Genomic DNA, 21729 nt, shown 5'->3' on the forward strand with positions numbered 1-21729 from the left:
TACACACAGATAAACTAAATATTCAGCGAGCACAGCAATTCGCATCGTAATAATACGTGAGGCAGATGAACTTGCAGCAAATGGATCGAGGTCGAACCTTGCGAGATTTTGCACCGCACGCATAATGTCCACGGAAAATAATTAAATGTTGCATATGCGTAGATATTGTAGAGCTACTTGATCTTGGTCTTAGGTTTCTCTGTACTTACTATTTTTTTTATTATATATACATACTGGCCTTCCTATATACATAACATAACATCACGCATTTATCCTCGAAGGGGTTTGCAGAGGCGCAACTAGGGCACCCACTTTTCGCCAAGTATGTTCCGTCCCATGATGTGATAGGGGGCGAGCCTATCGCCATATCAGGCACAAATTCCAGACTCCAGGCTGATACTGAGCAGAAAAAACCCAAATATCACTTTGCCTGACCCGGGATTCGAACCCAGGACCTCAGAGCGCTATTGTACCGGGCATGCAATACAACTACGCCACCGAGGCAGTCCTGTACTGGCGTTCCTGTACCGTTAGAATAAACCGCAGTGCGAAAAACGCGCATTATATGCGCCCGCGCTTGTCCGATGGAATATTCATTATACGACTTTATTTACCGCGTATACTTTACCCGTTATGTTCTAGTCATGTAGCGTTGGAATTATAAACGGTTGCATGTTTGAAGTTTCACTGGAAATAATTGCGTTAAAATTAAGGTGTTTTAATAATTTAAAGGATGATTTCTAACTGAATATCAGCCCTGGAGTCATTTTTAAGATGAAAATAATATTTTAGCCTGACCCGGGAATCGAACTTAGGACCACAGCCGGAAGTCGTACTCCTACCGTGTACAATTATAACTACGCCACCAAGGCAGTTAATTAAAAGTTATTAAATAAGGTACAAATGGGGAAAAAGCACTATAATTACTTTAATTTCTAAAGTTGAGAGATACAACATTTCTTGATAGTGTAATATTACCTTTCCTTAGAATAAGATTAATTGTAAATCCCACAGGCAATTAATAGCTGTAATCTGTTAATACGTATTAAAAGTTACAAAAAAAAATGTTTTCAAAATCTCTATCAATACTAAATTATCATGGAATCTATACCAGTTTTGATGATACAAGGAAATTTTATAAAAAAAAATTAATAACCAAAAATTGGTTTTGCGGGCTTTTGCGGGGAAAAACAAGTTTTGGAAGATCCGGGTGGAGCCATCATAAATACATTAATTATAATTAATAATAAAGGCCCTGTATAGTATACCGCTCACTGCTTAACAAGGCTCTCTTCTACTAAGAGGGTTTAGACTTAATCCACCACGCTGGCCTAGTGAGAATGGGCAGATTTCAACTGCCTTCGATTATTATTTAGCTAATTCTCAGGTATATGAATTCCTTCAAGATGTTTTCTTTCGCCTTTCATGCAAATGATAATTGAAAAACACACATGTAACTTCAAAGTCCGAGGTGTGTGCCTCGGGTTTTGAACCTGCAAAAATCCATCCATTCGGCAGACCGTTCTATTCCCAACTAAGCGAAATCGTACACTCACTCATAAATATGAACAAATTATTATTTTTTGTTTTTATCATGGGCAGGGCAAAGTTTTTCTTTTATATAGGCACAGCACATTAACCCTTACTGCATCTGACGGTAAATGGAATAATGTCTTATAGAATGTCGGCTGACGAGAGATTCCCCCTCGACAGTCGACATAATTATGCCGGCCTATTGGAACCGGATATACACAGGCTGATTCCGGAACGCGACATACTTACGTGAGCCACTATGGCGAGTTTTAACACCTTGTGTACGGTGTTCGCGATCCAGGCGGATATAATACATATCCTAACACCTATCATTAAATCGGAAATAATTTAGTATCACGAAAACATAAATTTAATAAAACTAGTTATGGCGCAAGTTCCCGCCTGTGCAAAAATCTTTCACTTTTGTAATCTAGTTTACTAAATGGCATGTGTTCATCATATGATTAATAGTTACAATATGAAACGCAAACAACCGGAATCAGATATGATACAAAAACTCTTATGAATTGTTGTTCTAACCAGGATTCTACTAAGATAAATGTGTCGACTGCCCAAATGAATGTCCTCAGGTTCAAATCCAAGGGGCACACACCTCTGACTTTTCTAAAATTATGTGTGTATTCTTTGTGTAATATCACTTGCTTTAACAATGAAGGAAAACATCGTGAGGAAATCCGCATACCTGAGAAGTTCTTTATAGGAATTTTGGGGGTGTGTGAAGCCTGCCAATCCTTACTAGGCCGGCGTCGAAGGCCTACTCCCTCTCCGTAGTAGTGGAGGCCCGTGTCCAGCAAGGGGACGGTATATAAAACAGGGTTGATATTATTATTATCTGTTACATTATCTATACTGATATATAAAAATTAATCCCTATTTCCGTTAGTCACGCGTTCATCACGCGTGAACGGCCGGACCGATTTCAGTATTTTTTTTGGTTGTGTTTGTTATTGTCAGGAGAAGGATCTTATGAAAGATAAAATTAAGGAAGTTGAGCGTAACGTTAGAAAATTTAAGATAAGTTGATTTCAGCAATTGACAGAATGCGCACTGCAAAATAGTTGATATCGTCTGTCGAGTCAACTTAGTATAAATAATAATATATATTTCTTATTCCCCTATTATAATAATAATATATATTTCTTATACTGACTCAAATTATGCCAGCTTCGAACCCGTATAAATAATGCCCAAAATAATACCAAGGCTCATCTTTTTTTCTTGTCATACGGTTCAAATGAATTGCAAACGACCGATTTAGTGGGGTCAGTGACCAGACCCGGTTCAATGTACCCCACACCTCCCGACATACCTCGTCTGTATCCATAATACGTGAAGCAATCGATTAATCGATTAGGGATCAATCGATTTCGTAATCGATTATATTTACATTAAGAACAAGGGGGAAAATAAAGGTATTCGGCAACAAGTGCTGTAAGCAGTTTAATGTTGCTAAAATTAAAAGATAATGTTTTGAAATTAAACTACTTTTCGGATTCTACCGCGGTTTATTATATTTTAGTTTTCTCCCGACGTTTCGAAGACTTTACAGCCTTCATGGTCACGGGGGGGACTGAGGTATTGTTCATCCGATAATACTTATTTTTATAAAGTCTAATGGCGTCTTCAGAACTTTAAAAGAAATTTTATTTGACAGTTATAAATAGTTTATGTTTTTTGTTAACTTAACTATAAGTTTTTTAGTCTGGTAAGGCCGGCTTATACAAACAAACCGGACTTTAGAGTAAGTGCTTTAGTAGATATTGCCATTTATTTGGTTGCATAGATTAGAGTGACTTTTTTATTGAAACGGGTTATACACTTATGTGTCGAGTAGCTTTAACTCAGAACTTATGATACAAGCCCTAAACATTAATTATTAAAATAAGAAAGCATATATCAAAACATTTATTATTGATTGAGTTTTAATTTACATTATCTTTTGCTGGAGGTTTCGCTTGCGTGAAGGAGTTTTCCGTTTTTAAAATGACCCTTAAATTTTCTATCTAACAGTATTCGTTGCAAATTAATATGATGTGTACTTTATGACTTGATGCATAGATAAAAAAAATTTAGTGGCATTTTATTATGAAATTAATTAAACAATATCTACAGTATAAAAAAAGTTAAGACTGGTTGTTTAATTACTTTTTTATAAAAATATTGTATTGTTATTTGTTAGAACGATATTTTTTTTAGAAATATAATGTTTACATCTTATTATTTATACATTATAAATTTGGAATAGATTCTAAAAATACGATTAGCATGCCGCTCAATAGGACCATAAAAAGATAGTATATATTCTAAATAAAGTCACAAACATCGTAGATAATATGAATAAACATAGTATACAGAGCAAATAAAACTTAATGCCACATTTTTCGGCTATAAAGGCCATTTAGACAACACTAAAAGTATTATGATCTCTATTAAAATGCTATAAAACACATCGGGGGAAAACCCTTATGTAAATCGTTTAAACTAATTATAGAAAATAGAGCATAAATATGGCTCATTATCATAAGAATTCGTTACATAATATTAATAAAGGACTATGACGGAACTATCGATAATCTACGTTGTTCGCAAAGCTACGTACAAAAGCTCAGGTAACCGTGTACAAATTCACATGTATTGACGTATATTCTATAGACACGACAACCATATAAACTATTTGTTCAAAATCTGAACTAAAATGGCAACCAAAACGTCACTGTTGAAACCTATTTATTCACTTGAACAACATATAATTTTACTTATTTGACTAACATTTTTTATTCAAATCCAGGTTTACAGTTAGACTTGAGTTCTTTTATCGTAAACGCCACTCCGTACATAACCACAAGCTGTCAAGATTGACCACACCAAAGTCAGTTTTAATGGATTGCAGTTCAATTCAGTTGAATACAGTGAATGTACGGAACGCCGCATTATGGATGATTTTTAGTACAATGTTCCTAAAGGTAAAGACGAGTATGTGGTTTCATTTAATATCAAAATGACCTAAATTAATTCTTATGGCGAAATTAGCCTCGATAAATCACCGGTACATAAGTTGTGCCGTAGCCCAACCCTTTGGTAAAAAGGCAAGAGATGTTTTTTATTGTATACAAGCGCCATCTAGCCGAACAACCGTGAACTAAAAACTTTTTGGGTTCTTAATATAAAATAAAATCAAACTATATTAATGTTATGTGTTCGTGCTTGCAAACGCATTATTTGTATATTGGTATATTCTCACTAAATTATTGAATTATTTACACGAACTATTATTTTATACAGAAATGTTTTAGTTTCTACTGAACTTCACAGATGTCGCTACTTTAAGGCACATAATGGATGCAAATTGAATGTACATACATTTATAATAGTTCCAGTAACACATTTGTTAAAAGTAATTTATGTTTTAGATAAGTTTATCAAAAGCAATAATGCATTTTACGAATTGAAAAATAAGGTATTCATTTAATTAACTTAGCTAAAGGCAAGTTCTGAATTAGATTCTCAGGTTGCTAAACAAAATTTGTGTGATTTTATACCCAAATACAACTAAAACGCCTAGCGTTGGGTTTTCGTTGAACGTATACAATCTCGCCGAAACGGAAAACCATAGCTTCTGTCTACCCTTTCAGAAATATGTATGCATGTATTAATATTTTAAACTCAACTATTTACAGGCCTACTGTATTTTTCCACGACATTTGTATAGTTATATAACTCGGCATGTCACTGTATGCAACATTAATGTAACCATCATAATCATGTCAGTGTAATGGCCAATTGTGGCGAAAATAGCAGGTGGCGATGGTCACGGGCCAACCGCTCCACGTGTGCTGTAGGGCTGGTTGAATTCAATTAAATGTGGTAGCTGCCTATTTGTTTTATTGTACAATACCACATGACACGCCATTATTACAAACGATAGGCAGAGGTCCAACTGGCATTCAATTTTCCATGTGTGTTCATCATAATTTAATCGGGACGAGCCTATCGCCATATCGAGCACAAATGCCAGACCTCACGCTGATACTGAGCAGGAAAACACAATATCACTGCCCGACGGGAATCAAACCCGGCACCACAAAGAGATGTCGTACCGCGCTTCCAACGCCACCGAACCTGACGATTAACATGATTTAGACAAAAGGGTAAAAGGTAAGTTTTATTACGTATTGTTTTATATCTGTGGATCTACAAATGCAACGAAAAAGATGAAAAAATATTTATAATATATTTTACGATTGTCACGAAAACATATTTTCGTTTGTAATCAAATGTAATTGAAAAAAGTTTTTTTAAACTGGTAAGTACCATAATATATTTTTACACTTGAATTCCTTATTGTTATCATAATAAACGAAAATTATCTTATCAGGACAATATTTAATTAATTTAATTATATTAAAATTCCTTTTAAACGGTAGTGGATTAACTGTATTGAATCTCTGCCAACCATGAGCACACAATGCAGTGATACTGTGTTTTACAATGAATTGGATGCACAACGTGATCCGAGCACAATAGACTGACCTCTGCCTACCCCCACGCGTTATAAAAATTGTACTATCTACAACGCGTAATAAACAAATATTTACCACCATAAAATAAACGAAACTAGATTTGAATAACACCATTTTCAACCGATTTCAAAAAAGGTGGCTATCATTTCGTGTTTTCGTTTCGTGTTTATGTTCAACAATTACGGGTCTTATCATTTTCTGGAAACAACTGCCCGATGGGACAGAGATGATCTCATTTTGAGACCAGATCTTCGTAATGGTCGACCTGGTAAACGACTTTAGAAGTCACTGGATAAAGACCGTTTCCAACACGTCGGTCTACAAATTTTTAGAGTAATCATTATAGTTGGTGTATCCAGTTAGAGATGTTTACATATCATCCATGGGATGATAAACCCGCCATGATTGTCTGTGTTTGGACACTATTTCGCATACTATCAGCTCACTGGGGTCACTTCAACGTATCCGTATAAAACGACACAAATGACTGATAAAGTTCTACAATTAGTAATAAACAACATTTCCTCTCACCTCTGGTTATCAGAGGTGCTTCATCAAATATTTTGAGTACCCATTGTGTTAATATGAGAAGCGAATGCGCGTAATTAATTTTTAAATACGAGTTATCCGTCCGTTATATGTAATAATATATATTATTATACACAATAATATGATACCTGTGTACCCGAGAGGTGAGGCAGAGATACAACTAACACCTACAATTCACCATATATTTTTCTATGCCATGTAAATAAGCAAACAATAACGAAACTCACGCAACTCGCGCGTCTTTAGATCAAGAAACTTAGAAAAATTTTGGTTCACTTTGAAATCAAACCCAAGTCATTAGTTTACGATGCCACATAAGCAAAGGCGATGTTTATATAACACGAATTAAACAAACAAAGGCAGTGAGGCAATTAAACGCCATTAATCTGTTAATCCTTTCATACAATAGCGCCATCTCGCGGCCGACTAATGAACAAAAACAATGAGAGGGTAATTGGAAATAAAAAGTGTTTTGCTCTGTTACGTACAAGACACGATTCCTTTGGTCACGCAACGTAATATAATTAAAAGGATGAATATTAGGGGTTAAAGTTGTTTATAAAAACAACACGAGTATTTGATGATTTTAATGCGGATACAAGGCTATAAGATGAGATAAACGGGGTGTCGCGCAGACGTCTTTGCCTTGTTGCTAAGAATCACTACACTACTATGTAAATGTGCGTGGCGGCGGCTTCGCTGTGCCCGTTTACCGAATTCTATGGGTGACGTTGACCACATCATTATCATCATTTCAGCCGGGAATAATGGACATAGAAAAAAAATGGGAGAAGAACATACGACCGAACGGGTTACTACTAAAAGATCTCCTCATAGACATCACAACAGCAAAGAAAACCTAAATAGAGAAGACCTTCAAAGAAAGAAATGGATATTTGAAATGCCAAATGACAATCACCTAAGATACATAACATTTCAAGATCCCAAAATTCAGTTGCCCTAAAACAAATTGAGACAATTATCAAAACGTACCAATAAGAACGCATTATCTAGTCCCCTTAGTAACTATATTACTGTGGTCAATCGCAACAATACAGTTCAATATATACGCAGCCACAACAGAACACCTGGTATTGCATCACTACTCATTACACGTAAATGCGACACGTAACATAAAAACCAATGGAAAAGAGAAAATACTCATTATAAAAATAATTGTTATGCTGAAAAACTAATAAATGCATGTATTCGCGATGGAGAAACAACTGACTTACTTTAATGTGATAACGTTTCACTTCTGATAATGTGGAGTGAAGGTGACTGCGTTTGATAGTATTGCGTAACTATATAAGAATAGCTTTGCTGGTGGTAGGATATATTTTATATTCGCCCGGATAGCGACCACTGTATACACGTCGTAAAACCCGTCATAATAGCCCACAAGTGTGTCACGTTCCGGGGTCAGCCTATGTATATCCGGTTCCAACAGGCCGGCATAATTGTGTCGACTGCAGAGGGGCAATCATCTCACGTCAGTCGACATTCTATTGGACCGCACTCCACGTACCATCAGGTGCAATGAGGACACTGCCGTTCCCATATATAACAATAATATCGTATATTACATACTGTAGAACAAATTCTGATGAATTTTGGCATATAGTCAGATAATGGTTTAAAGTATAGGCTACTTTTATAGTAAGAAATGGCAAGCGTGACTTTAAAGTGAAACTCTCACGCAGGTGGATCAGAGAGCATTGAGCAATAACTATTAATGATGTAATAAATATAGGTATCTGTAAATCACATAAACAACTTAGGACCAATGGTTGTCACTTTCACGTGCACTATTCTTGTTTATAACAAGGCTACAATATTATTATTTCGATTGTTACCACAAATCACAGTTGTAGTATTATGGGTTACGGTAGAAACACCCTAATAAGGTTGAGGAAGAATTGTAATTTGTAATAAGTTTCTTCAAATAGTTTCGTAACGATTTAAAACATTTTATACTATAACATTTCCGAAATTTACTTGAAATTCAATATTTTACTATTACAATACCGTTAACTAACCCCAAAACCATCGCCTACTATCCACCATTTTCAATAAACAATCTCAATCACCTTTTCGATCTATCTCAAAAATGGATCAAAAAAATAAAGTTTTTTGACATGTTTACAAAAAAAATGGACCAATAAATTTTTGGTATGCTTACAAATGACTCATTTTGATTGGTTCATTCTGGAAATCGGATTGAAGATTAAGATCGGGATCGCTTATTGAAAACTGCTGTAACTAGCAATGAAACATCATCCAATTCCCGTCTATCTGTAACTAACGAATCATTAAGATTACCGGTCTCCAATTGATCTAATCCTATCGTGACTACCAAATCCAGAACAAGCCAATCACAATACACATGTGGTGGGACGGCACTTAAGTCTACTTCATACTGGATATGGCTGCCTCAACCCGGACTCAATTTAAGACTTTTCCCTCAACATTTATCTGTTTTGTCTAACAATTGCCTGATGGATTCTGTTGCTGTTCATTATGATAAATGATGTAAGGGCCGATTGTTATATCATCGCGAAGTAAGACCACGTTGCTAGATTATTTCCTAGAAAATATTGTAAAGGACTTTTGGTGTAGTGTGTGGTTAGTGGTTAACCAGGGGCTGGCGTGAAAAAAATTTCTCCAAATCTTAGCTTGTTAAAGGATAAAATACAGCATATTATATGTTAATCCACAATATGGACTGTTCATGTAACAAATTCCATCAAATCCGTTGAGCATATTCTACTTCGTCATTGTCATTTTTTTAGTTATTATATATGTATAATAGGACTTAAAAAGATAGTACCATCAGGAGTATCATCAGAAAACTTGAATGCCATGACTTATGCATAGAAATTTTGTAGGTGTTTACCGACTGGTCATCGTGATGCAGCAATATAATAGACTTGCTCCCTCCATTGACACATTATAATACAGGACTTACATAAACTTGACTTCATAAGTGCGTCTAAAAGAATATCCTCAATCAGACCAGAATAATAAGTTGCATGTGTGGGTATTTGTAATTGCATTGTTGACCACTGTCCGTTCAAGGCAGACGTGAATATCAGCTAGATCTTAGCCCATCGCATTTAAAAGTAATGGAGGCTAATCTTCATGGTTGTGTGATGCTGTATTTAAGAAAATTCTTACATGTTTTTTTATACGTGCAAGGTATAGGGACTCCACTACACCAGATGATAAGTGGAGTGTTTTGATAAGTGATTACCCCTCAGCAGTCGACACAATTATGCCGGCCTGTTGGAACCGGATATGCATATGCTGATCCCGGAACGTGACACACTTACGTGGGCCACTATGACTGGTTTTAACGCCTTGTGTACGGTAATCGCTACTCGGGCGGATATAAAATATATCTTTCCACCAGCAAGTCCTGTTTGACGGTATTTTTATACATTTTCAGTATCCTCAGCTAAATAACCAAGTCAATCTTACAGTGAAAGTATTATCGGCAAATAGATGCAAGTTGTTATTACATTATTAAATAAATAGACTTTCTCATTAGTTCGTTGAAGTCATCACTATCCAATAACAACAAGGTGGTGTTTTTGGTAATAATAATAATAAATAATAATATCAGCCCTGTATTATATACTTGCCCACTGCTGAACACGGGCCGCCTCTTTTACTGAGAGGGATTAGGTGTAAGTCCACTACGCTGGCCTAGTGCGGATTGGTAGACTTCACACACCTTCGAAATTCCTATAGAGAACTTCTCGGATGTGCAGGTTTCCTTACGATGTTTTCCTTCACCGTTAAAGCAAACGATAAATTCACAAAGAATACACACATGATTTTTTATAAAAGTCAGAGGTGTGTGCCCTTGGGATTTGAACCTGCGGACATTCGTCTTGGCAGTCCGTTCCACACCCAACTAGGCTATCGCCGCTTTTTTAAGGTGGTGTTTTTGGTAAAATCCGAAAAATGCTTTTTATTTCAAAACCCGCTCTTTCATGATTTCCTTATGCGTGTCAGGAAATACTTCACTACCTTCTATTATAACACAGTTAGCCTGAACGGCCTATATTACGTGCGCTATGTTCGTAACACTTATTGAAAATATCCGTGTATTACGTACTCCTTGTGGCTTAAATTATGTTCGTGCGTAGAGTTTCCGATACCGCATTTGATAATATAGAAATTATATTACTATCACTTAAACGTTCATGTACAACAACTTTAAACTATCACTCGAGTTTACTAATATTAGAGATCAAAAGAGAAAAACACTATCATAGCTTACGAGTTATGGGTGTGATACATCGCTGCCTACGTCTGTAAAGGTAAATTGGGATGATATTAATGTTTATTTAAAGAACAAACAGAGGATGATGTGGTAATGGAAACGAATTGTCACAATTATAATATGAACCCGACTACGCTGTTTCCACTCTTATTTCGGTACATTTTTCCATTATTTGACGTAATAAAATGAAGATTATTGCAATTGTACTATGTTGACAGTCTTAGAATTTGTGACGTCAATACTATGTACAAAATCCAATTTTCTAATGTTATCAAATTACACGATTTGGAAGATGTGGATATAAAAAATATTGCCTAACGACAATGTTACCAAACATTCCAGAAATTACATATAAAAATTCTAGCTCCTATTTTCTTTGCAGTAGACTTGAAAATTCATGAATACATTTTCCAAAATGAAAATTGTTTTTACTTTTGTATAAGAGTAAGAGCCAATATTCTGCAACAAATTGCCACAATTAATGCAATTGTATTCGTCTATCGCCAAAACTTACAAACGAATTATCTCCTGTGTCGTTAAACTTGTCGACAATTGTTGGGTCGAGTTTGCGAGACTAAATTGTTGAAGCATTGAACTATATTAACAATATCAGCATTTTCTTTTATATTTATGGCTTTCATCATATATTTCCACGGTAATTTCGCCAATGTCAAGTAAAAAAAAACGTTTTGCAGAGAAAATATTAACATGGTATTTCTAACCTACGGGTGGGACGAATCTCATTAACTAATTAGTGGGTCTAGGCATTTACGCATTAAATATTCTTATAGTTTCCTTTTTTTTATTGCGTTAAGTGACAAGACGCGCTTGCCGTTCGCCTGCTAGTAAGCGATACGACCGCCCCTAAACAGTAGAAACACCATTGAACTCCTTGAATTACAAATGATTGTTTGCCATTCCATTGCGCTCGCCATCCTGAGACATGAGATGTTAAGTCTTATCCAGTAGTTACACTAGATACAATTCACCATTGAAATTTTTAAAATAATTTAATTGCTTAATTGAAACGTTGTCAATAATATTAATTATTATAGTGTCAACAGTAATCATCAATGACCCACTCATAATATGATTGTCTATAAAAAAGTAAATGAGAAACTTGGCGCCATATAACAAACTCTAGTTTCTTCTCACGATGTCGCAATAAAGTTATCGATGACGGTAAAATGGCGCGGAGCTCCGACTACGAATTTCATAAGTTTGAAATGAGACGATGAACGTGGTTGAACTTAAGAATATATTTTACAATTGAAGGGCACAAACAATTTTACTTATAAAAATTTCGCAAAGCTTTGCGAAACACAAATTTACTCGATCAACTGTAAGTCAGAACCCGCTATCTTGCCTCTTAATAAGATTTAAACTAGGAAACTGGTGATGTTTTGACAGCTATTTAAGCAATTCTCAACCATCTCTTAACGAGAAAAGAAGTTTATAAGAAAGACTGTAGATATTTGAATTAGGAGGTAAAGTCCTAATAAGCACTTTATGTTGGAATTGAAGGTATATGGGGATGAAATCGGTAAACTGAATACATATCCAGTAAAACATTATTATATAGAGGAAGATTAGCAAACAGTCTGACATAAATATATTTACCCTAAAGAGTTGTTTAAAAAGATTACAAATAATTTGAACGTTTAGAAGAATGTTTATTTTAAAGACTGCGAGTTGCAATTAATTTAGTTTCTTTGTCTTCATCTCAATCTTAGCAGTGAACATCCTATGGCTGATTATAATGATGATGATGAATCTCAATCTATTAGACTTCGACTTTTGTAAGACTTTGCAGCCCTCGTGGTCACTGGGTGTACAATGAATGCTGCAAATTCTTCGAAACATCGGGAGAAAATTATAATACAAAAACCGCGATCAAATCCGTAAAATAGTTTTCTTTCAATGTCTAACATTCGCGTAAACATAAGAACACAATCTATTTCTTTTCAATCCTCGGTTTTATTCATCTCGTATTCATTTATTGGATCTTAAAGTCAACAAAGCACATTACCTATCTATAGACTGCAGAGAGATTAGTGTGATCGCGTGCGGGTATCAATTAATTGGACCTAATTTGATCCGCCATGACACCGAGCCCTCGATGATTGTCCGCTTCTACGCATTCCGAAGCTCATGCAACATTGATTTGTTTGCTGATCCGTCCTATCGAACGTGATTGCTCATTAAACCAATTTCCAATCTATATTGACTAGATAGTGCAGTTCATATCTAGGCTTTAGGACACTTCAACTCCTTTGTGGAAATATTTTTTATTAATTAGATGTGCTTAATATCTTGGTAGCAATATTCTTTACAATTCTACGATTTTTTTTACCGTGCACACAACTCTGAACGAACTAACTCTATCGGTGTTCTCTTAGCGCTATGACCTATACTTCGTTAGACGAGACTTGAAAAGAGTGCTTAACTCCCGGTAGGAAGCGACTTGGATGTGCCCGGAATTGCTCAAATTCCATGGGCTTACCATCAGGCGGACCGCTTGCTTGTTTGTCTATTAGGGCAAATAAAAAAAAGCCCTCGAATTGTTTACAATTATGATTGAAGTTGGTTAATATTTTAATTAATATTTTGTGCCCCGCTTTGCCTTTCGGGCAAAACAGCACAAAATACGCGGCGATAGCCTAGTTGGTTGTGGAACGGACCTCTGACTTTTGTAAAAAAAATATGTGTGTATTATTTGTGAATTATCGCTTGCTTTAACGGTTAAGGAAAACATCGTGAGGAAATCTGAATACCTGATTAATTCTCTATTAGGTATTTTCGAGGGTGAGTGAAGTCTACCAATCCGCACTAGGCCAGCGTGGTGGACTAAGGCCTTATAGTAGTAGAGGTGGCCCTTGCCCAACAGTGGGACAGTATATTTACAGGGCTGATAATATTATATTATTATTTTGCCTTTCGTATTTCGTATACTGCTAAGATGAAAAGGAGACAATGATTCTAATTCCTATTCTTTTTTGTTTGAATAATTTTAGGTCAAACAAAACTTATATAAGACTCCATACCCAAGAATTCTACGTATTTACCAACTCACGAAAAGCCTAACTAACTCTTCTTAGTATTGGAACACTGGCATACCTACCTACCTACAGGATCAATATTATTAACGAAAAGTAAAACAACAGCATCACATTCGTTTAAAAAATTCCTATAAAAACTCGGCATGCGATCAGAAAAGATAACTAGAAAATTGTTTGCACATCGCCTTGGCTCCTTCGTTTTGTATGTAGCCGCACGTTTCCCCAGTACGATGTGCTGCGAATAAACAGTATTATAGATATGATCTCCGTGGACCAGTTTGTCAACAAATATTTGATATGTGCTGTATATTCAGAGAATTTTCAGTCTACATACCGAATGTATTTATAGCAGGGAATTTTAAAGCTACGTACCTTGGAATAAAACAATTTTTATGGAGTTTATCGCGGTCTTTTATATTATAATTTTCTTCCAACGTTTCGAAGACTGTAGTGTTCATAGTCACGAGACGGACTGAGCTGTTTATCATCCGAAAAGTCAGTTACAACATCTACCTACATTTTACTTTTTATTTAATTTAGCTGTTGACCATCCGATATACACAAAATGAACTCACAGTGTCTTGAAGCTACATATTATCTCATTAGAATACTAATAACGGCAATGATTCTAAGCGTTAACTAATTGGTACATTTATACACTTACATACATACTATCACGCCTTTAACAATTTAATGAATAAAATAAACGACAATCATTACCAACTCAGTTAACTCTTGAAACTGCTTAATTTTAAATAAATACATAAATGAAAACATTTTGAAATTCAACAAGTACCATCAAAAAGTTGGCAAATTTATACCAGGAAAGCAAGAAATACAAGACTATTTAACAAGAAGACTATTTGAACTAGAGCTACAAACAGCGATGGAAACGTTCAAGAATATATTAAGGCAGTCGTCGTACCGACTTTAATGGCATTTAATTTCGCTGGAAACAATTATGACGGAGATATGACAAACAAATCGTTTGAGGCGCGAGATCAGAATAAATGTCTTCATTTTAACAATTATACAATTGACGGACATGGAGATACAAAGCGATTTTATATTATTGATGTAGGAAGAATTTTGGAATAGAAATAGTAGCAGATTCCGTGATACAGAAGTGTTTTCGAGTTTTTGCCTAGCAAGAGGATAATATTTAATAACGGTAATAATACCGTTATTAAAAATATAAATCCATAACTATACCGACAATTTGTTTATATCTAAGAAGATGATAAAAACATAACAAGTTAGAAGAGTCCAAAAATAGATTACCTTAAATTTAATTAAATCAAATCGAACCTTAGATTTCTAAATATTTCTTTGTAGATCATTCAATAGAGAAACCACACAGAATGTATTTCGAGGTCACACGTAAACATGTCAAAATTTCATAAGAGTCAATTGATAACAATATATTTAGACGTAATTGAAAAAGGATTTCTAATCGAAAGTGGATTGCCCTTGAAAATACAAAGTGAAATCATATAATGATACACAACAAATACTACAATGTAATTTTATTTTAACAATGAACAAAGTACAAAGTTACTTAGACAGTAGTTAGTTATTCTTCTGAAGAGCTACTTCGTCTTTCAAAGTCTAAGTACTAGAAACACAGAAAATAAGCGGCTTACATTTCCCCTTAATAGTTACAAAGTTTGTTTTCTTCTTATACATTAATGTGCCAACAAGAAGTTACAAAACCATATAAATATATTTAAATTGATATCTTTCATACATGAATAACTAGGGCTAAAACTGTTGCTATAATTTTTCGATGTCAGTCTTTGTATATATTTCATGTCTTTTTTATTAACACGTTTACTTATTTACCTAAATACCAATTTCAGTTAAGTGATTGGTTGAGAGGAAGAGGAGACATATTCTAATAATATATTAACAAGGGCCATAATCCGGCATTAACTTGTTGATGTCCAGAGGAAACTAAACATGCTGGTAATAGGATGTAGCGACCACCGTACACAAGGTGTAGAGCCTTAATAGCTAAAGTAAAGGTGTCGCGTTCCAGGGATAGCCTGTGTATATCGAGTTTCAAACAGGCCAGCATAATTCTGACGACGGATAAGGCATAATTACTTATCTCTCGTCAGTCGATACTCTATCTGGACTCCCACTGCACTTACCACCAGGTGTAGTGGAACTATTTTGTCATGGCCGTATATAAAAATAAACATGCAATGTAAGTTATTAATATCGTGACGCTTATTAAAAAGTGGTTTAATCAAATAAAAACTGCAGTGTTACGCGGCTACAAGGAAATATAGTTATTGTCGATTTTTTAAACGGTATAAGCTTACATATCCAAGTTAAACTTGAAATTATATGGACATACAAACATAATTATAACTTTAGAATTCAATGACCCATATACCAACATATAAAATTTTATATTATCAAAAAAAATTTTTTTTGTTCATTTTTCACTTTACTAAACTTGCTAAAAAATTGCAAATAGTAATGCGCATAAACGTTAACGTAACATGATACAGAATGAATTTTGGTTTATCATCGTCCGTCTCATAGTCTGGAGTATTTCCTTTCTCAATACTAAAAAGGAAACCTACAATATAGTATCATTGTTTCAAACGTAGAAAAGATAGAATTATGCTAGAATCTGCACTTTAATCTACATCAAGTCGGAGGATGCTAGCCTAACACCGTATTAAGCAAAAAGAAAATCCCATACAAATTAATTTTATGACTTGGTCCTAACAAGATTACCTATACATCTCCACAGTCATTTTCCTTCGCAACTACTAATAATGCATTGTGTTTACAGCCAATAGCCATGAAATGTTCGGTCAGTGTTGACTTACCTCAGCACATTTGACCTGATCAAGGCAACATACACCCTATAAACAAAGCTTTAGAGGATAATACAGTTTATTAGGACGTCGACAGCGTTCAAAATAAGCGCTTCGCAGTTTCATCGTAATTATCGAAAAACTTTTAATGAGAAGAATTTAACCGAATTTGCTTTGGAAATCACCAGAAAGCGTTGAGTTCAGTCGTCTTCATGTTTTAAAAATTAATGCTTCGGCCATACAATAGAAGTGGAAAAAGTTATTTGAAAAAGAAAACGATCAAGAAGATACCTAGCCTAGGATCCCTACTGCCCGTGTTACCAGTATATATTTTAAGCTTAGTCTAAACATCATACAGTCGTCCCATTCATAGCAATCAACATCGCCCGATGGCCGAGTATTCAAGCACAATAGGAATGTCTTTATTAACCAACTGTGATTCAGTTTCGACAACAAAGCCAGATCTCAATGACGCTGCTTTTAATATATTACATTATTAGCTAGTTCAATTGGTATTGTACGACGGAGATCGCATAGACTACACTACATAAATAATAGTATACCTAATTTCAAATTAATCGTACCCGTTGAGATATGAAAGGAGCTGATCTTCAAATGCCCATCAGGATCACATCTGCTTTTAAACAAAAAAAAAACGCATCAAAATCGGTCTGTTCGTTTGGGAGCTAGGATGACAGACATACTAATATACAGATGCTTATAACATCCTCCTTTTTCCGCGGGGGATTAATAATCGTGTATAGAAGGACCAAGTTTAAAGATGAAATGCGGGAAAAAAAATAAGATGCGTAGTGATATTATCGAACAATAGGGAATTGAATACAGTAATACAATTCCGATGAGTATCGCTTCACTGGTGTAGACTTTAGTGGCTGTTTGGGTTGTCAACCTTGGGTCTATAGAGTAAGTAATATACTACGAAAGACATGGGTCAAGATTTATTGTTAAGAAACTTATGGTAACTGTGAGAGGGATAAACGAAATGCAGTCACGCGGTACTATCGAAGACAGCCTATGTCCTACAGTGGACAAGGATATAGGCTGCTGGTGACGATGGTACATTTGAATTCGAAGTTTGGTGTTGCTACACAAGCGTGGCGTTTACTAAAATATATTTTTTATAATATACTTTTATCGTGGTATCTCCAATTCCATCCTACTGGACAGTTCTTTTTGATAATAATGTTGCAATATAACTCCCATGCCTGGTAGTGTATGGATTGAATAAACACTCGTAAATAATTTTCACTCAATGTCCCAATAAGAGGCCAATATTATTGCTGTTGCTCTATTTCGTCTATAATCTCAGGTCTTCGGTAGTATAGTGGTCAGTATCCCCGCCTGTCACGCGGGAGACCGGGGTTCGATTCCCCGCCGGAGAGACTCTTTTGCAAAAATATTTTTTGAGTAAAATAAGTGATGACACTACAGTCTGCAAAGTTATATAAATTAAATATTTGTTTTACATATACCAGTAATAAAAATATTGCCATCCCATCCGAGCTTACCTCACCTGTATGCCTACTGCTGACTCCTAGGTAAAGTATAAAGATGCCTTACAACCCTATATCGAATAATATATGTAGTGTTTAACTTATGACTGAGTTATAGTCACAATAAAAAATATGAGAAGTTAAGAGAACAACTTCTCTCCCATCCATGTTCCTAAAACACAGTAATAACTATCAGAACAGTCAATTGTGTCGAAATAATAAAGACGAGGATATTTTATCAAATATTCTTAAATGTTTATGAGAAGTTAAGAGAACAACTTCTCTCCCATCCATGTTCCTAAAACACAGTAATAACTATCAGAACAGTCAATTGTGTCGAAATAATAAAGACGAGGATATTTTATCAAATATTCTTAAATGTTATCAAATACATTATTATGAGTACGTTTTCAAAGTAAAGAAATATCCACATGCCCACATCTGGTACAAGGACATGCGACTGTCTTATTTGTTTGTGAATCTTAATTATCTCATTATAAATGCAATAGTAAAAACAGAGATAAATTCGCCACATTCAACCGGTAGAAACGAAATCAAGATTGTGAAACCAAAAGTATTTGTTCAAACCAAAAAGATATATTCATAAAATACACATTTCGAGGATTGTACGATAGACTCGCAATTGATCATGGGCACAAAGAGGGTAAAACAGATCTCTCCGGCGGGGAATCGAACCCCGGTCTCCCGCGTGACAGGCGGGGATACTGACCACTATACTACCGAAGACTTGCAGTATGCGACAAAGTAACGCACCAGTTGGTTATCTTCACAAACTGTTCAAACAAAAAAAAGTATAACTTTACTTCACTGTAACGTTTTCAAATGACAAATATGTTTCGTTATCCTTTTACGGTAATTGAAGAAGTGAAATAATATTTTCAGTTAAACATTCTATCAAATTCTGTAGATAATATTTAAGTATAAAGAGAAAAATGTTGTTGAAATTAAAATTATTAATATGTCCGTTTGATAATATAAAAGACTATACGTTTGTAACAATCGCTACTCCTGTGAATCAGGATAGACAAGCGCACACACCAAATCCCCAGCGTATTTTTGGGAATCACTAGGACATCAGTTAAAATATAATAAATAATTATGTAATTCTGTCAACCTCGATCGTACAAACTCCTAAATTTTAAACCACTATAAAATCCGAAATCTATTACATGTATTTATGTCATAGATTTTACCTACTCTAACGACAGCTTCACGACCCTAAAATGTGATCTTTCGAATGTATACACCTTCCCCTATCCTACATTTCAATTCGGGTGACATACGACAGTCGGGCCGCTCGCACTGCTCCCATAAATGCAAGTTTAATTATAGTCTTGGACATTTAATTGCTTATAACTGCTCTTTAATCGCGAGTTCGCATGTCTGTTACCGAAGAAGTTTATACGAATGTGAGAATCAATGTGATATCGATTTCAATCGATCACTTAATGAACAGGTTGATCGGCTCATTATGAGAGAACACCGTCCATGCGCACTCACATATACAAAAATATCGTAGGTTCGTATATGGGTTAATTGATTATTTTTAGGGGCGAAGGCATTGTATAGCGGAAAGAGTTTATTAATCCCTATAATCTCACTGAACATATGAAACGCGACATAAAAACTACCACTCTAATCCAGTTCTGGTGTCGTGCTCCAACAATCAATTCAAACAGGTTTGTTTTGGTCTGAAAGCTTACTTTATACAGCATTGCTTTATCAAGTAAGCGTTTTTCAATCAATCCAAAATAACTGCTATTCTATCCATACAGAGAACTTTTTAGCAGAACGTCCAGTGTCACAGCCTTGTGCATTATTTCTAAACTGGGTCAGATTGGCAGTTCAATTTTAGCGTGAGATTGAAGTTGTGGTCCTTAACCACCGAACAGATTGCTGGCTGCGGCGCTGAATTGAATTTAAACTTGTGAAACAGTTTTTTAAAATGAAGTAATGTAAAAACATTCAAGTTTGAACTTAAAAGGATTTTTATGACATTGATATTTGACTTTTTTATATTAGCAAAGGGAATTGCTATATCAGGTAACTACAATAGTATAGTTCAAATATATAGAATTAAACAATATTGTTAGTTGAACTATGCAAAAAGATTACACGTCTATTGTCGTCAGAATTATGCCAGATCCAACTTTTATTTTGGGTTAAACAAGTGGGTATGAAAGAACTATCAAGTCTAAAACATATATCCCACTAACGCTACCATTACAAATAAACTTCCAAATTAGATTCCCAAAATAGAAATACGAATAAACAGTAAATTCATTGTCCCTACCGAAGTAAAGTAATTTATCTCCATGGTGCCACCTGAGCCTTTTATTTCCGTCTACCTGCATGTTAACGTACCCGAAAATTGAATCCTATTGTATTGGAACGCTCTGTCTCAAATTAGGGTTATTTGTTTTGGTGGCTATTTATTTGAATTTGTGTGTGAGAACAGAGGTATATTTATTCCATGATAGAACTAGAATCATGTAAAAGAATAAATAATTTAGAAAGAAAATAGAAAATCCTGGAATATATCTTTTTAACTGACAATTATTATAGTATTATGTATCTACTTCTATTACTACGAAAGTTGGAATTTCTTTAATAATCCACATCTCTTATTGATATGCGGCATAGAGCATTCATTATATTGATAATGAGAGGATTCTCTCAGCATTGTAACATTTTTAAGCCTATTTTCAAAAATAAAAAACCTTACCATGCTGTGAAAAAATATGGAACGAATTCTTGTGCTGGCTACATTAACTTTAAAATGAGAAAGTAAAAGTGACTGTCCCAAAGCATTTTTTTATTCTACTAGTCAGGTTATGGTATCAAACTGGTAAATAAACTACTATATGTATAAAGGCTAAGGAAATAAAGCTATAAACCATGCAAAACCTGGGTATGTCAATGTTCACAGCCAAATTGTCTTGCTGACATCAAGTTCATTGCGGCAATTAAAACGCTTGGGTGATATTATTTTTTGTTTCAGTTCGCTATGTTGTTTAGTGGCTTGAGAATGAAATGAGAAACTAAATGTGGAGTCAAATTTGTGAGAAACTGAATTCAGAATATGTTAAGTGTATACGTTATGCTCATGCGTGTTGCAAATGGGGTGAATAGAAGAGTAAATGAACTTAATTTCGCTCCAAATCCCAATCAAAAACACCTTAGGTTTATTTTTAACTTCTAGATACGTAAATATGTATTTATAGAAATATGTTTGTAAATACGAGGTGTTAAAACCTAACAAAATATAGTCTTTAAGTAGATATAATTTAGAACCATTTTCCTGTAACTTGGAAAGTACTGCAAATTAATAAAAACATTAAAACTCGCTTCCTAGAGGCCCATAAAACCCTACACAGCCAAAAGGTC

At 34.9% G+C, this 21729-nt stretch overlaps 1 protein-coding gene and 2 non-coding genes across 5 annotated transcripts in view; 1 reads left to right on the forward strand and 2 right to left on the reverse strand.

Annotated features, from left to right (window-relative positions):
• Window positions 1-21729, reverse strand: part of LOC115446292 (angiotensin-converting enzyme) — a 58320-nt gene that overhangs the window by 29367 nt on the left and 7224 nt on the right. For 2 of the 3 annotated variants that reach the window (XM_037440818.1, XM_037440817.1), the window contains exon 1: window positions 7685-7738. The exons of the other annotated variant lie outside the window; for it this stretch is intronic. In XM_037440818.1, coding sequence (XP_037296715.1) covers window positions 7685-7723 — 39 coding nt within the window. In that variant the 5' untranslated portion in view covers window positions 7724-7738. Of the gene's footprint in view, window positions 1-7684; window positions 7739-21729 lie in introns of those variants that run through there. 3 annotated transcript variants of the gene reach the window in all.
• Trnad-guc lies at window positions 18139-18210 on the forward strand. Its single transcript has one exon. It is a non-coding gene; the product is annotated as a tRNA-Asp (tRNA).
• Trnad-guc lies at window positions 18997-19068 on the reverse strand. The gene has a single exon. It is a non-coding gene; the product is annotated as a tRNA-Asp (tRNA).

This window comes from Manduca sexta, chromosome 20 (assembly GCF_014839805.1).
Source record: "Manduca sexta isolate Smith_Timp_Sample1 chromosome 20, JHU_Msex_v1.0, whole genome shotgun sequence".
Taxonomy (NCBI): Eukaryota; Metazoa; Arthropoda; class Insecta; order Lepidoptera; family Sphingidae; genus Manduca; species Manduca sexta.